This window comes from Nyctibius grandis, chromosome 11, assembly GCF_013368605.1.
Source record: "Nyctibius grandis isolate bNycGra1 chromosome 11, bNycGra1.pri, whole genome shotgun sequence".
NCBI lineage: Eukaryota > Metazoa > Chordata > Aves > Nyctibiiformes > Nyctibiidae > Nyctibius > Nyctibius grandis.
The window spans coordinates 12,769,219-12,783,510 of record NC_090668.1 but is presented as its reverse complement, the minus strand read 5'-3'; the positions used below and the strand labels follow the sequence as shown (position 1 = coordinate 12,783,510).

Sequence of the window (14,292 nt, the reverse complement as noted above, 5' to 3'; positions counted from 1 at the left end):
GTAACAGAGATGGTCGTTAATGCACAAGGAAGCGACTCTCATCTGTAATGCCACGGTAAGTGGCCTGCAGCTGGCACATAGAGCCGTACCAGCAACAGTGCTCCTGGTGAAAAAAATAGGTAAGTGTTCACAGTAGCATCTCTGGAGTTGCCCCCAAAATCTAAGTGCATATGTTTCAGGGAATACGCAGGTGTGATGCGCGGAAAACACAAGTACAAAGGGACACGCAGCAGATCCAGGAGAGCATCACCCTGGCTGGCCAGGCCAGCACCCATGTTTAGTTCATGACCCCCTCCACAAACCTTCTGGACTGCATCCCTTCACGCTGCCCTTTCCCACAGACATCAGGGCGTTTAGTCTCCTGTTAAGAGCCAGGGTTTGCAATTTCAGAATTCCTTGAGATGCTTCAAGACCACTCTGCTCACTTCCTCACTACAAACAGGTGGCCTAGGACAAGCCCTCATCAGGATGTTTCCCATACTGGCCTAAGACAAGTCCTCATCAGGATGTTTCCCATACTAGTGTCTCCTCTGACCCAGACCCACTAAGCTAAGTACCCACAGGTACTCCCTGCGGCCTGAGACCTGGCAGCAGCATCCTTCTCCAGAAGCTTCCATCCATGCGCCAGGGCTGCTTCCCCCAGCCACCCTGTGGGGCATCCCCATCACTGCTGGGCAGTCCATGCTGCCTGGAGTAGATTTTGCCCCTTTCGCACCCCTACCACACTCACCGCTGAAGTCTGTTGGCTGCGTGCCTGCCGACCAGCTGAGAAGGGTGTTCCAACAGCAGGAGAGAGGAGCCTGACCCTCCCTCAGCAGCAGCCAGCTGGCATTGCTGTGGGGCCTCCACCTTTGCCTGTCTGCCGTGTAGCGTTTCTAGGCTGGCTGTACAATGAAGGCTCACAGCAACCTAAAGCTTTTATAAAAACATGGTATTAATTTTTCAAAGACTGCCGCAGCGTATTGTGGCGGAACTGCTGCCCCGGTCTACCTGGGAGTACTAAAATTACTGAATTCTTGCTATTTCAAGACTACCGATTTGCACTTCAAAGAACTGAGTCACAACTTATTAGAATAAACTTTTATTTACCGTTCTCAGGATCCTTATTTTATACTTTAAAGTATGCAACAAAACCTGCTACATTCAAATCTATACAGATTTACCAATATATCATTCATGTTTTACAAAACTGCATATAGATTTGGGAAATTTGTATAAGTTACCTTTATTTACATGTAATATTCTCAGCCCTAATGACCTAGTCAAAGAATAAAACAAAGTGGGATTTTATAAATATCCCTTAAGACCCATTATATTTGTTATATAATTTACAGATCTTTATAGAGAGATGTGCTACACTTCCTTTTTGCATATTTATAAAGACTGTGACTGAACAGAAATTTGCTGGCCAAAGCTAGGTACTGTCATTTCCTCAGATCATATTGGTAATAAAATGTTAAAATTAGAGCAAGCCAGGTATATAAACCAATTTTTTCTTTTAGAACCAATTTTGCTAATCATTTTAACCATACTTGCTCAAAAAAAGTGTTAACATTAATACAAAAAATACCCACATTTACAAAAGAAATCAAACTAATATTTATATGAGAAGTTGATCTACAATAAATTGCACATTGTTGGTTATGACTTTGGTTATACTGTATTAACAAGTTTGGTTTCTAGACTAACAGTGGAGAAAAAAATATAAAAATGCAGCTATAGAAACTAGCATAACCTGTAAACATATTACAGAACCAAATTCTGCACCTGGTTACATGTGCATAACCTCCATGCAGTTTAGAGAAGTTTGCACAGATCAGACTGCTGAATTTGGCCCAGAAAACCCTGTAAACATGTTCTTTATTGTTATGTAGTGCAATACTGCAAGAATGGATAATAAAGGCCTCTAACTACCAGTAACTAATACTGAGTGATATCCATACAAATTTCACTTTAAGATTAATTTGTTGCAAAAGGCTGAATTGAAAATATTATCCATCACTGAACTACAAATTTATTTTAAAAAGTGATGAACACTCAATAAGCCAACGACAGTATACAAATTCAGACGAAAAATTGATATAATTTTTCATTACAATTCAGAATTATGCTGCTTTTCTGTTTTATATAAAAATCCTGGTTTTGTTACACTGTTTTAACAAAAGCACGCTAGAAACTGAAATCTAACAAATAAAATGTGTCAGCAAGTCAATGTTCTGAAAACAAATGTTTTCCAATGTTTTTACCTAATATGCTGAATTATAAGGTGCTTTGGGCAGATCTGTAGCAAACAGCCTGAAACAGCACAGATTATGATATTGCATTACATGAAGTTTGTTGGGTTTGGTTTTGTTTTTTTAAAAAAACAGTTTAACAATTTCAGTTGTTCCTCTTAAAGCAGCAATTCAAATTTACACCCTCTGCAAAGATTTCTTCACAGTTTTACTTCAGTAGTTTACTGCAGGACAGTCTGTCAAATACTGTAGAAGAGGCAACTGCTTAAAAACATTTTAGTTTTTGACTTACTTGGCACTGGCCCATCCAATGTGTATATTGTAGTTATTAGCAAAGTACACAAAACTGTGGAAATGGCAAAACACATTTTCAAAAGTTAGTGTATTTTTAATACTTACTTATTTTACAAGTGTTACTATGAAGATTCAATAGCCATGTGACTAAATACAATGGTAGTCCCTGGAAAATTCAAATTTGTTTGTAAACCCTTAAAATGAAACTGCAGCACTGGACCTAAAGAATTCATGTCTGTGTCTTAATCAACCCCATCAAAACCCTGAGTATTTTCAATCGCTAGAAGAAGTTTATCCCATAAATCTTCAAACGAGTCATATGGAGGCAAATCCAAGCGATTAAAGCTGAAAAACAGATGAAAACTCTTAAGTATTTTATCACTCTTACTAAAGGTCATAATTTACCTAAGTTAAATACTCACCAGGTATGAGCTCTTGGCAGTTTTTCAGGGGTACCCCACTGTTCAACTGTAAACAACTGTGGTCCATTTGAACCTGCAGACAAGAATATATCAATTTTTACCCCATTATGAGATTCTTTTATAATTAGAAATTCAAATTATGAAATATTTTGGTTTTTTTGTAATCCAATTCTGACATTAGTAGGAGCTATCCATATGAATCAAATACAGTCTATACTCATACAGTCTATACTATACTAATCCTAATTCACTTGTGTTTTTAATTATTTCTTGCTGTATCTTAATTTCAAGAGACTTCTACACCTTAATCATAAGTCTAAGACCTAAATGCATATGCATAGTAGTCGGCGTTGAAAATTTTATGCAAAAGAGTTTTAGACTGTATAAATTTTGCATGTAAAAATTTAGACATGTTTATCACAATGTGCCAAGTTATATAACCTGGCAGAAAGCATTCAACGTCCACCTTTACCTACGCAACAACAGCGCAGAGTAACAGAGAACTTTTTTGAAACACGGTGACCCTACGTGTACTCCAGGGATGTACATATGCACCTGAGAGAACTTCTTTGGCTAGCAAGTGCAGCTCCAGCTATGCCTGTGCCTTCAGCAGCTCTCCTACAGCATGTCATATCTGAAAGTTTCTTGGACCTCTCAACACTCACACCAAGTGGATGCAAAGGGCACTTTGTAACCAATTTTCTTAAGCTGTTGAACACATCTGTGTATGTCTGGAGAAGACTGTGTAGTTTAAAAAAAAAAAAAAAAATCACTAGCTTGTCAGAGAACAGGAGATGATCTCTGATGGTGGGTGTCCTCTTGACTATTCTACAAGGAGACCATCTATAGTTAGAGAATTGTATTCCAAGGCAGATGGCTACCCAAGTATAAGTAGCCTTCAGCTTCTGAAATGGAAGATGTGAAACATGTTTCAGATTAAAGATGAACAGCAGTAACGAGAACAGGCTGATCTATAAATACAGCTAAGATATAAATGCTGTGGAGAGTACCTTTAGACCTAATGAAACTGGTTTTATAATGCAGGCAGACACCTTCCCTTTTTTTCATGACTCCTCCAAAATGTTTTGGTTTGGGTTTTTTTGACTACACAATTATAATTGTCAATTCAAAAAGTTTTCATTTGTGGTTTCATGGAGACTGAAAAAAAGAAATGTATACGTTCATAATAAAATGAAATTATATTATGATAACATGTAATAATGCACAGAGTAGAAGTGGATTTGGAAGATGTTAGCCAACTTGTATACAGAAAAAAACCCCATCACCAACAAAAAACCCAAGAAGATTCATCCCAAACACAAAAATAAAACAAGAGGAGAAGAAAACCCTTTCACAACTACTAACATACACAAAAAGGTAGCAAATACCAACCAATGCACAGAAACTATACTTCACACCAGTCTAATGAATGAAGACACATGAGAGCAAACACTGAGCACTCTGTCGTAAAACATTATCAGTGAGACAGATGTGTAAGTAGTTGTGGGAACACTTCCAGCTCCTCTTCTTTACTTTCTTAGAGTTACATGTTTCTTCAACACAGAAGGCTGGTTAGAAAAGGTAACTAGTAAGAATGCCTGGAATAAGGATGAAGCAGAGAAGCAGCTCTATGACTGATGGTACATTCTACCATGTGAAGAAGACAAGAAGACAAAACTCCCTTTTAATAGCTAGGTAAGAATAAGTCTGCATTTTAGCTATCCAACTAATTAACTAGAGGCTGACAAAGACAAGAAATATATGAAAGCCATGTCTGTTCAGTGTCCTAGCTCTCAAACTTGGCTGGATTTGCTCCCAGACACCAAGCACTCCGTTTTTATAAGCAGAAATGCCTCTCTGGGCCACGAGAGGGAGATGTCCAGCTAGAAAGCCAGCTCTAGGACTGCAGCCCGAAGGTGGGAAGGTAACAACCACAGGGGCAGCCTGGCAGCAGCAATGCACCATGTACCAACATGAAGTACTGAAGAACCACCTACAGTTCTTCAAATACAAGCAGACACTGGAAATGTGATTTTGATCATTACTGGGGTTTAGTGAGGATGGCATGCTGGCCACAGTAAAGCAGAAATAACTGTAAGAGAAAGAAACAAAGCACTGTGCAAGACAATTGACTTTCATTAATAAGTGAACCAAACTACAGAAACTAGGACTTGGCCAGAAGACTGCCCAAGGATATCCTAATCCCTGGGCAGAAATAGCCAAGAGCTTCAACAGTTTCTTTCTCTATATCATTCCTTAGTTCTATCTCTGGCAGTGTTTTTAGACAAATAAACAAAAATCTGGAGGCAGCACTATTCTGATCAGGTTCCACTGCGATGAGCATGTGCTGTAACTCCAACAGTATTAAGGTTCAGGTGCAACAGCAGACACATGGCTCAAGTCTGCTGAGGGCACTGTCCTTCCCATTGGAACTCACAGCTCATTCACTGATGAAACAGAAAAAATAAACCGAGTATTTACAATGAAAATGAAGAGAGGGAGAAATGGGGACACATAATGAGTGGTATTTGTTCACAGTTCTAGTGTTTTATAAATAAATTATTGTATTGTTTGCAAAGAAGGAAATGTTTATTCAAATATGCAAGTTAGGCTAATTCAGTCATTTGCATAGGATCTCAAGCCCTTTTAGCCTTAATAAAGTAGTCTACCAGAAAACATAATAGCTGATGGCAGCTGAAAACAGACTTCCCATAAGCAAAATAACCCCACCCTTTGTGGATTGTTCAATCCGCTTGCCTGCTGTCTTTCCACAGTGGGTTTTCTGGCTTTAGTATTAAAGTCTGCTCCCTGCTGTCATCTGCGTGTTTCAGTCTCTCCATTGTAGGTTCACTACTTTTCTTTTCACATTATGTTTAACTCGTGTCATTTCAGTGGTCCTCTTTAAAGTATATCCTTACAAACAATTCTATCTGTATAACTGTGGCTAGTGAGTGGATAAAAGCAGCTGGGGAACTTGTAAGAATCTGAAGTTAACTGCTGATGCCAGCATGTCTTTGTAATCAGATCTTAGATAACTGAGAATTTTCTTCAAGCTCAGTCACATGTTAAACAGGGATTTTTGCAGCTCTTTAGAACTTTAAAATCCACATTCATTTGAGAGGTCCTATACATTTTAAAACTTCCAAAACCAGAATTAAAATGAAGTTATTTACAGAACATGGGAAACGTGTGATCTAAGTGACTCTTCTCTAACTTTGCTTCTTATAACTGCCAGTATATACTAATTTTTAAAGCAAAATTTGAAAAATAATCTGCCTGTGTTTGAAGTCAAATATCATGACAATGTCAGATTCATGTTGTTACTTAATTGTAAGCATAATCTTTAAGTACTCACCATACAGCTCAGCAAACCCGTTCATAGGTACGCGTGATGTGCCAGTAACAAATTGAAGTAATCTTATTCTCTTTTCAGAGTCCATCATTAAGACTGCCTATGTATGATAATGATTACAATTAAAGATTTATTTTTAAATTAAGGTTTTAAACTAGCAGATTTATGCAACATAGTTTCTCTCTCTAAATCATTATCCTGTGTGTATATATATATATATATATGCATTTTTTTTAGTGACACACACAATCTATTTCTCTGCCTATTGCTAAAAGCTATGAAGTCAACAATTTTTTAATGGCACTGTAACAAGAGTACGGTTACTGGCTTAACAGACTGTTAAAATACTTCCCTTGAAGATTTGGTCCCTACTTTCTTTGAAGCTTCCTGATGTTATGAACTAGCAGCCAAATTCCTGTAATTTATTAAACAGAAGAGTTTAACACCTCTTTAGAGTAACCATGCCAGAAAAACCTACACAGAAATATTTTTAACCCCAGTCAGATGTGGATTTTTTTGTAAAAGCAAGTATCAGTAGTGTATTTACATTTTTACCATGCATCTCATCTTTAGCTTTCTTACTGTCTTTCTCAGGAGTTTTAATGGTCAAATATTTACCTACCTATTGATGAACTACATGATAAACTAGCATAGCCAAAAGGCAGCAGCTTTTGAACAGTTTTTAAGTAAAAAAAAAAAAAGTAGAACTTCACAATACCTTCCAGAACCACTGTATTACTTGATGGTTTATGTTGTAGCCATTTTTGTATTTTGTATGTAGTTTCCAATCAGCCACATCCACATCTCCCAGTCCACACATTAATAACTACACAGATTAAAAGAAAACACCAAAGTTTAAGTCAGTAACGTTAAGTTTCAACATAATTTGGTTTTGGTTTTGGCTTTGGTGTTGTTTTTTTTTTTTCCCATGATACACTTACCTCTAGCTCATTTTCATCAAAAATTTTAATCAGATCCTGTGGTATTAGTTCAAAAAAGCCCTAAAAAGATGAGGGAAGTTTTGAAAAATCAAGTCACCTTTATTTAAGCATTTTTGTTCACTGAGAACAATATTTAGATGCTTTAGTAAACAGCGCCAAAGCAAAACATCAAATGCAGATGTTTGGACACCAGCACTCCCCAGTTTGGTTATAGTACTTTTAATTCTGACTTATCTCACATCTTTATTGTGCTACACTGAGTGGTGAATATGTAAGTCTGAATATCATATATGTAATATCATTTATACAAATAAGGATAAACCATCTAGTTTAGTTTAATTCTATTAATTTGATTTACCTTTCATTTCTGCAGAGTTCATTAAATAGTTTGCACTACAGCTAAAGCTGTCAGCCAGGATTCAGAAGGAAGTAAATTTTTCAATATGAATTAAACACTTCAGTAAAAATATACCAAAAAGATTTAAGTCCAAAATAATTCAAAGCTGACACTACAAACATCACTGCCTTTTTTATGCCTGTAACAACATTATCTGTGGGTCTTCAGGATGTTCAAAAAAAGCTTGATTAAACGCAACAAATTCTTAGAAGAATTTCTTTTGTAATTAAAACTATACCTCTTTAAAGGCTGCCATTTGTTTCTGTACTCTGCTCACAAATCTCCACTGAATTACAAGACTGTAAAAAAACAAACCAAAACCATTTAAAATAAAAGCAATTCATTTACAAAGAAACAACTTCCTTTTGTTAATACAACCAACACACAGCCCCTGTTACTAGAGGGACAATCCAGTGAGATACATTGCACATAGCAACCACTACTTACTGAATGTAGTCTCTCTTGTTCTTGTTGGTGACAACTATTTCTGATCCACCACTTTTCAGTTCATGTTGATGGGTCTAAATGCAATACATAGAATAGGTCTTAAATGAGATACATATGTAACAGAATTTGTGTTAGTATTAGGTAATTTAGTTAACTCTTGAAGACTGCAGAATTTGAAAACTAGGAGAAAAAGAACCAGTTTCACAGCTCACCTGAATAAATAGAATTTGGTTGATATTTTTAAAAAGTGTATTATTCAGGGATGCCAGACTGCAATGGGGCAACCTCCATTTTTTCTGACTTGCTACAATAAATGACCTAAGTTTGCACACAAGTTCTCAGTAATGTGGACTTCACTAACTGCATATTCAATGACTCAGTCTTTTTTCCAAATCTCAAGGAAAAACATTTACAGAACAATTTCATCAATGGTCCCAGTAAATAAGTGAATCAATATGCATATCTGTTACATAATGATTTATACTACTAGAACCTCAGTAGAGAAATACCTGGTTTTCAGTTCATTACAGATGTACATTTTCACACTCCTACTTAGGATCACTTTAGTTATACAAGACCACAAAGGTTATTATCCTACTTAGATCTAGTTGGCACCTGTAATTTGCAATGTTTATTCAAGACCTGTGGTATTTCTACATGACTTATCTTGGCTAGCTTTCTACCCAACAAACTCATTTATTCCTTAGTTTTCTAGTACGTCTTAGAGAAAAAAAATTATTATCTCCCAGTGAAATTTATGATTCCAACCATTTCCAAAAGAGCTCATCCTTTCCAGCCAATCACATAAAATCAACCTCTACTCCAGATTAAGTAATGGGACTATGGATATCTTAGTCTCAGTTGCATTCACAGCAATAGCTACATTTCAATACAAGTATTATTTAAGAAAAAAGCAGGAGCTATTTTTCAAAGCTTTGCTTAGTTCCAAGTCCTTTATCACATCACAGCCAGACTAACAGAGCACTGCATGAACATGTGCCAGCTAAAAGAAGCAGCGGAGTGGACATGACTGTGAATGATGGGTTTTTCTTAATACCATACACATAAAATCAGCTAATTTCACAGGTCAAATGTTTTCTTTCATGTTTTGTCTATTCTACTTTACACAAACATACTAACCTGACCAAAAAGTTCTTCATCAACTATAAATCTGAGGTCCAATTCTGTTGGATCATTTTCAAGAATCCATCTCAGAGAATTGTAATATTCACTATCCTAAGAGAGAGAATCATAGAATAGTAAATACAAAATAGAGTAGCCACCTTTTAAGCTACAAGAGGCTCCATTACAGCCCAGTGAATGCTGCTACCTAGGCTAATCCTGTACTGGATATGGAGACTCTGCAATTGTACAAAGCTACACAGACCTTTAAAGACGTTTGAAACCTGAAGACTCAGCAATCTCAGGACTAAAAACGTCTCACGTAGCAAAATGGTGATGTCACAGCATTATCTGAAGTAATGTATTTTGGAGTCTTCTCTGTCTCTCATCCTGTATTTATCTTCTCTTTATTGTTAAGCGTTACTACAAAGAGCCTTAGGAAATTAAAATTAAGATAAAGGCCATTGACATCCTGGGCTGCATCAAAAGAAGTGTGGCCAGCAGATTGAGGGAGGTGATTCTCCTCCCCCTCTGCTCCGCTCTCGTGAGACCCCACCTGGAGTACTGTTGTTCAGCTCTGGGGTCCCCAGCATAAGAAAGGCATGGACCTGCTTGAGCAGGTCCAGAGGAGAGCCATGAAGACGATTAGGGAGCTGGAGCACCTCCCCTATGAGAACAGGCTGAGGGAGCTGGGGTTGTTTAGCCTAGAGAAGGCTCCGAGTGAGGCCTTACAGCAGCCTTCCAGTACTTAAAGGGGGCCTACAGGAAAGCTGAAGAGGGACTCTTATCAGGAAGTGTACTTATAGGACGAGGGGTAACGGTTTTAAATTGAAAGAGGGTAGATTTAGATTAGATATTAGGAAGAAATTCTTTACTGTGAGGGTAGTGAGACACTGGAACAGGTTGCCCAGAGAAGCTGTGGGTGCCCCCTCCCTGGAAGTGTTCAAGGCCAGGTTGGATGGGGCTTTGAGCAACCTGGTCTAGTGGAAAGGTGTCCCTGCCCATGGCAGGGGGGTTGGAACTAGGTGATCTTTAAGGTCCCTTCCAACACAAACCATTCTATGATTCTATAGTACTGAAAAAAAAAAAAAAATCAGGACACATCTATAAATCTATTAGTCAGAAACAGATAGGAACTATATTCTGTATTCTTACAGGACAGCATTAAAGAGATTGTATAAAAATCACGCTGCCCATGACTACTCTAGATCAGATCATTATCAGGGAAACAAACATACAAGAAAATTGTAAGAACCATGTCTTCCTCTAAAAACGTTACATTGTATCACTCTAATGTTTTCACTCTCTGAAAGTATAAGAATACAGTTCTGTTTAATAAACAACAGACACAAAATAATTTAAAAAACAGGTGGAGACAGGGATCCCAAAGATGTTTATATTTAATTTTCAGAGCCTTAGTGTCTAAAACTATTTTAAGAAAACATCATAGCAAGTTTAGAGTCAAGTTTTCAATACAGCTTAACTGACTTAAACCAGTCTAGGTCTCTCTGATTTTCATCGGAAATTTTAATTCCTATACAACCTACAGGCTTACAAAAGATGTAGCCTAAAATTTCTTTGAATCATGCACTTTCAACCTGCAGAACGTCATCAAAGATATATTAAAAAAACATAACGTGAACATGAAATCCTAACATACATGATAAGCAAGTTACATACCACAGACTCCATATCATGAAGTGTTATTGGTTTTTGGAGCATCATCTTGTAAAAAGGACGAATAAAAAAGGCTTTAAAGAAGAACAAATAAATTGAACAGTATGAAACTTAAAATTCAGAATATGCACAATATTAATCTAAATATCATATTACATAAAATAAATACTAACCATCCAAAAGTTTGCCATGGTAAACAGCCATTCCAGCTACACGACCTATAAACTTGAAGTAAGAGAGATGATCTTCATTGCAAAGTCCAGAGTTTGGATTGATCTGCAGAGTATAGTTATCTCTGAAGTTGAGGGAGGGAGCAGGGAAGAGAAAAACACAAAATGTTGTACTATTTGAACAGTTCCACATTTGAAGATCTGAAAGACACCGCTGGTTAAATCAGTTATTACTTTTCATGAAGTTGAAAAAATAGTCATATTTGGATTAATAAATCACTAATATTAAACAATACTCAATAGAAGATTCTATTAGCATAGCGGAAATAGCAGTTTTTGAAACACCACAAACTACCTTTGTAAGTTAGAGATATACCAAAGAGAAGGGTTTAACTCCTCTTAATTTTAAAGTAGTCAGAATAACATTCTCCACATTATTTATTCAATACTGCCTCTTCTGTAAGTAGCAGATGGTTGCAAGCATGTGCTTGTCTACGCAAAGATGACATGGCTTATGTTAGACTGCAGAAAGAAAGATACAGGTACTGTCTCCACATTATTCTTCTACCAAACAAAGAACCAGGTGCAGAATATTGCAGTTATTAACAACTAAACCCTCCTATACAGTTTAGGAGAGAGGAAAAAAAAGTAACTCATTTTTTAAAGTGAGTATGAGAAATACAATTGATCTGCTTTCCCTAACTAGTCTTCCAGATGTGTATTACTTACGCAGCCGAATATTCGAACAATCCATAATAAGGATTAAACATTTCTTTAGAGAGAAGGAAGAACCATTCCCTGGCCACTCCTCCATAGTCTAGACCTTTTTCACCATCAAATTCAATCCAAAGTCTTGCTTTAAGGAAATCTGCTCTCTTTACAGCTATAATTCTTCTATAAGAATCTTCAAGGATTGTTGTGCGATGAATTTTCATTTCAAATCTATTTGGAATATCACTCTAAAAAAAAAAGAATATGAAAACATAGAATAATAGAACAAAACCCAGAATCTTTTAGTCTTGCAAAGCATGCAAATTTTGTAAACAAAGAATGGCACACAAATCCTTTTCCTAAATAATTTGGAAATATAACACAATATAATTGACAAGAGGCTCTGTTTACATACAATTCAACTAGCATGGAGAGTTTCAGATACTAAGTTCTATTTCATACCAAGAAAATAGGGTTAAAATAAGTTCTTACTAGTAACAGCATATGCTCAGTTGTTTTATATGCAGCAAGGCATGGAATCTTTAACACTGAAAATTCATCATATTATAAGCTTGATTAAAAAAAAAAAGTCCAGAGTTTATAAACAAAATTATTTCTGAACAATTTTACCTGACTTATTTCACTTTCTTTCAGTTCAATATTCTAACTATAAGGCTAGGTTTCCCATTCTCTTACTTAAGACTTACATGACAAGCAAGTATTTCTACAATATTTAAATAAAAATCAGTCCACTTAAAATTTGAAGTCACAGGAACAAGTCAGAAGGTTTATACATAGGAAAATATTTAAATAAAAACATCAAAGGAGCTCATATTTGCTTCTGAGCTTTCAGAGTAAGCCCCTAATAAACCAGGAATAAAACTTTGCTGAATAATGAAATCACTATATGAGAACAGAGTATTCTCTTTATTTCACTTGTTTTCAGCCAGTTTATTTCAGCAATTACTTCAGGAAAAATTAAGAAATTCAGTGAAAGTGGGAACAGGAAATTTCAACTCATTTTGCTCTATGACTAGATTAGGATGATGCAACGAAACAATGTATTTCAAATTTCAAAGAACTAGTCATACGCTGAGAGAAATAATGAATATTTGAATGCAGAAATATTTAATAAATCAATCTGAAGAGCACATGTTCAGATATGCTTACTTTTTCTTTTCTTATACTCCTTAAATAATCTGACCTAAATGTCCCAAATAAAAAGAAAAAAAGGAATGCTGCATTTAAATGTAATGCCTATTTATATCCAACAACAGCTTGATCCAAACTACAAACAAAAAATAATTACTTGGGGTGTGGGAGCACATTATTTGTCATTTTCCAAGCTGCAAAATACTGTACAATATTATATATCTAATGGCTGAAATATATAGGTCTTTTTCATAATTTCAGAAAGCAGTAAATATCCCTAAATTAAAAAAAAAAATATTCCTGTTTTTCCTTGCAAATCAACTTTTCAGAAAGAAGTTCAAGCAATAATAAAATCAATTACTAAACCCAAACTTAGCTCATTAAAATAGTATTCAATAATTAAATTTCAATATAAATCAATCCATTACCCTAATTGTCATTTAGGTATTTGTGAACACTTAAAAGGCAATAGTAATTTATGCTTTAAAATCTACAGATGTATTTAATTCTTAAATTACTATGATTATATTGTGTGGCTGAGCTGTCTAACACTTCTCAGATTAGGATACTAACATCTGAATGAATGCCAAGTTTGTCTGACTAGGAACACAAAAAATGAGGTGCATATATAATTGTGTGCAATTTACATGTCAGTTCAAAATGCACAGGTTTCAGAAAGACGAGAGACAGACTTGGCAGATAAAAGGTGAAGTATGGATCTAAACTCAAAGGCTATTATTATGTATATAAAATATCTCCCAGGAATACCAAATTTGATTGCAGTTGTGCAAAGACTCATTGTTATCTAGATATCCAGGTGCTATTTACAGTCTTTTATGCTATGCGTTATAAATATCTCTGGCACTGCCACTTCAAACTAGAACTTGCAAATGAGATTCATAAACTTAAGATTTTAAGGCTATAACAATTTATTACAGTCATCTAGCCTGATCAAGATGACAGTACAGATTTCTATATGAACAGTCTAAAATCTATTCTGAGAATTTCTATTTCCATATTCTGAGTTCAAAGAACTATTATATTCTATATCAGTGATTTCCAAACTTTTCTGTTGCCAGCCTACTTCCAGGTTCACAACTTCAACCTTTTAGAATTTCTACTTTTTCAATTAGATTGCTTGCAGTCTCATCACTGCATAAAGTCACAAAACCTACTGTTAGATTAAATGCCAACTGTTACCAAGCCGCTGCTTCACAAATGTATTTATGATCAGACAGTAAATCTACCTTCCCTAAGCAGGTTACAAAGTTTGATTTCCTTTCACTGTAACCTAAGCTTTCCTTTGTTTAGGGTCATTAGTTTCTTAAACTTCTGCTGGATTCCTCCTGATTACTAACCTGTTTCTTCAATTT

General features: G+C 35.8%; 1 protein-coding gene across 1 annotated transcript; it reads right to left on the bottom strand.

Moving 5' to 3' along the window:
• Window positions 1-1,065: 1,065 nt before the first annotated feature.
• Window positions 1,066-14,290, bottom strand: LOC137668382 (E3 ubiquitin-protein ligase NEDD4). The gene is made up of 12 exons (XM_068409824.1): window positions 14,278-14,290; window positions 11,786-12,015; window positions 11,060-11,181; window positions 10,890-10,960; window positions 9,228-9,323; window positions 8,088-8,161; window positions 7,879-7,939; window positions 7,244-7,303; window positions 7,021-7,128; window positions 6,306-6,402; window positions 2,951-3,023; window positions 1,066-2,873 (listed from the first exon to the last, which is right to left on the bottom strand). Exons 2-12 carry the CDS (start codon window positions 11,989-11,991, stop codon window positions 2,771-2,773), a joined length of 1,071 nt encoding a protein of 356 aa, XP_068265925.1. The 5' UTR covers window positions 11,992-12,015; window positions 14,278-14,290; the 3' UTR covers window positions 1,066-2,770.
• Between the last annotated feature and the right edge of the window lie 2 nt (window positions 14,291-14,292).

Bases quoted from the DNA above. Each gene is read 5' to 3' on its own strand.
- LOC137668382 (XM_068409824.1), bottom strand. From the start codon at position 11,991: ATGAAAATTCATCGCACAACAATCCTTGAAGATTCTTATAGAAGAATT. The intron at 8,162-9,227 runs GTTAGTATGTTT...TATTGCATTTAG, and splicing joins ATGAAGAACTTTTTGGTCAG to ACCCATCAACATGAACTGAA. The intron at 7,304-7,878 runs GTATAGTTTTAA...TCATCTTTTTAG, and splicing joins AAATGGCAGCCTTTAAAGAG to GGCTTTTTTGAACTAATACC.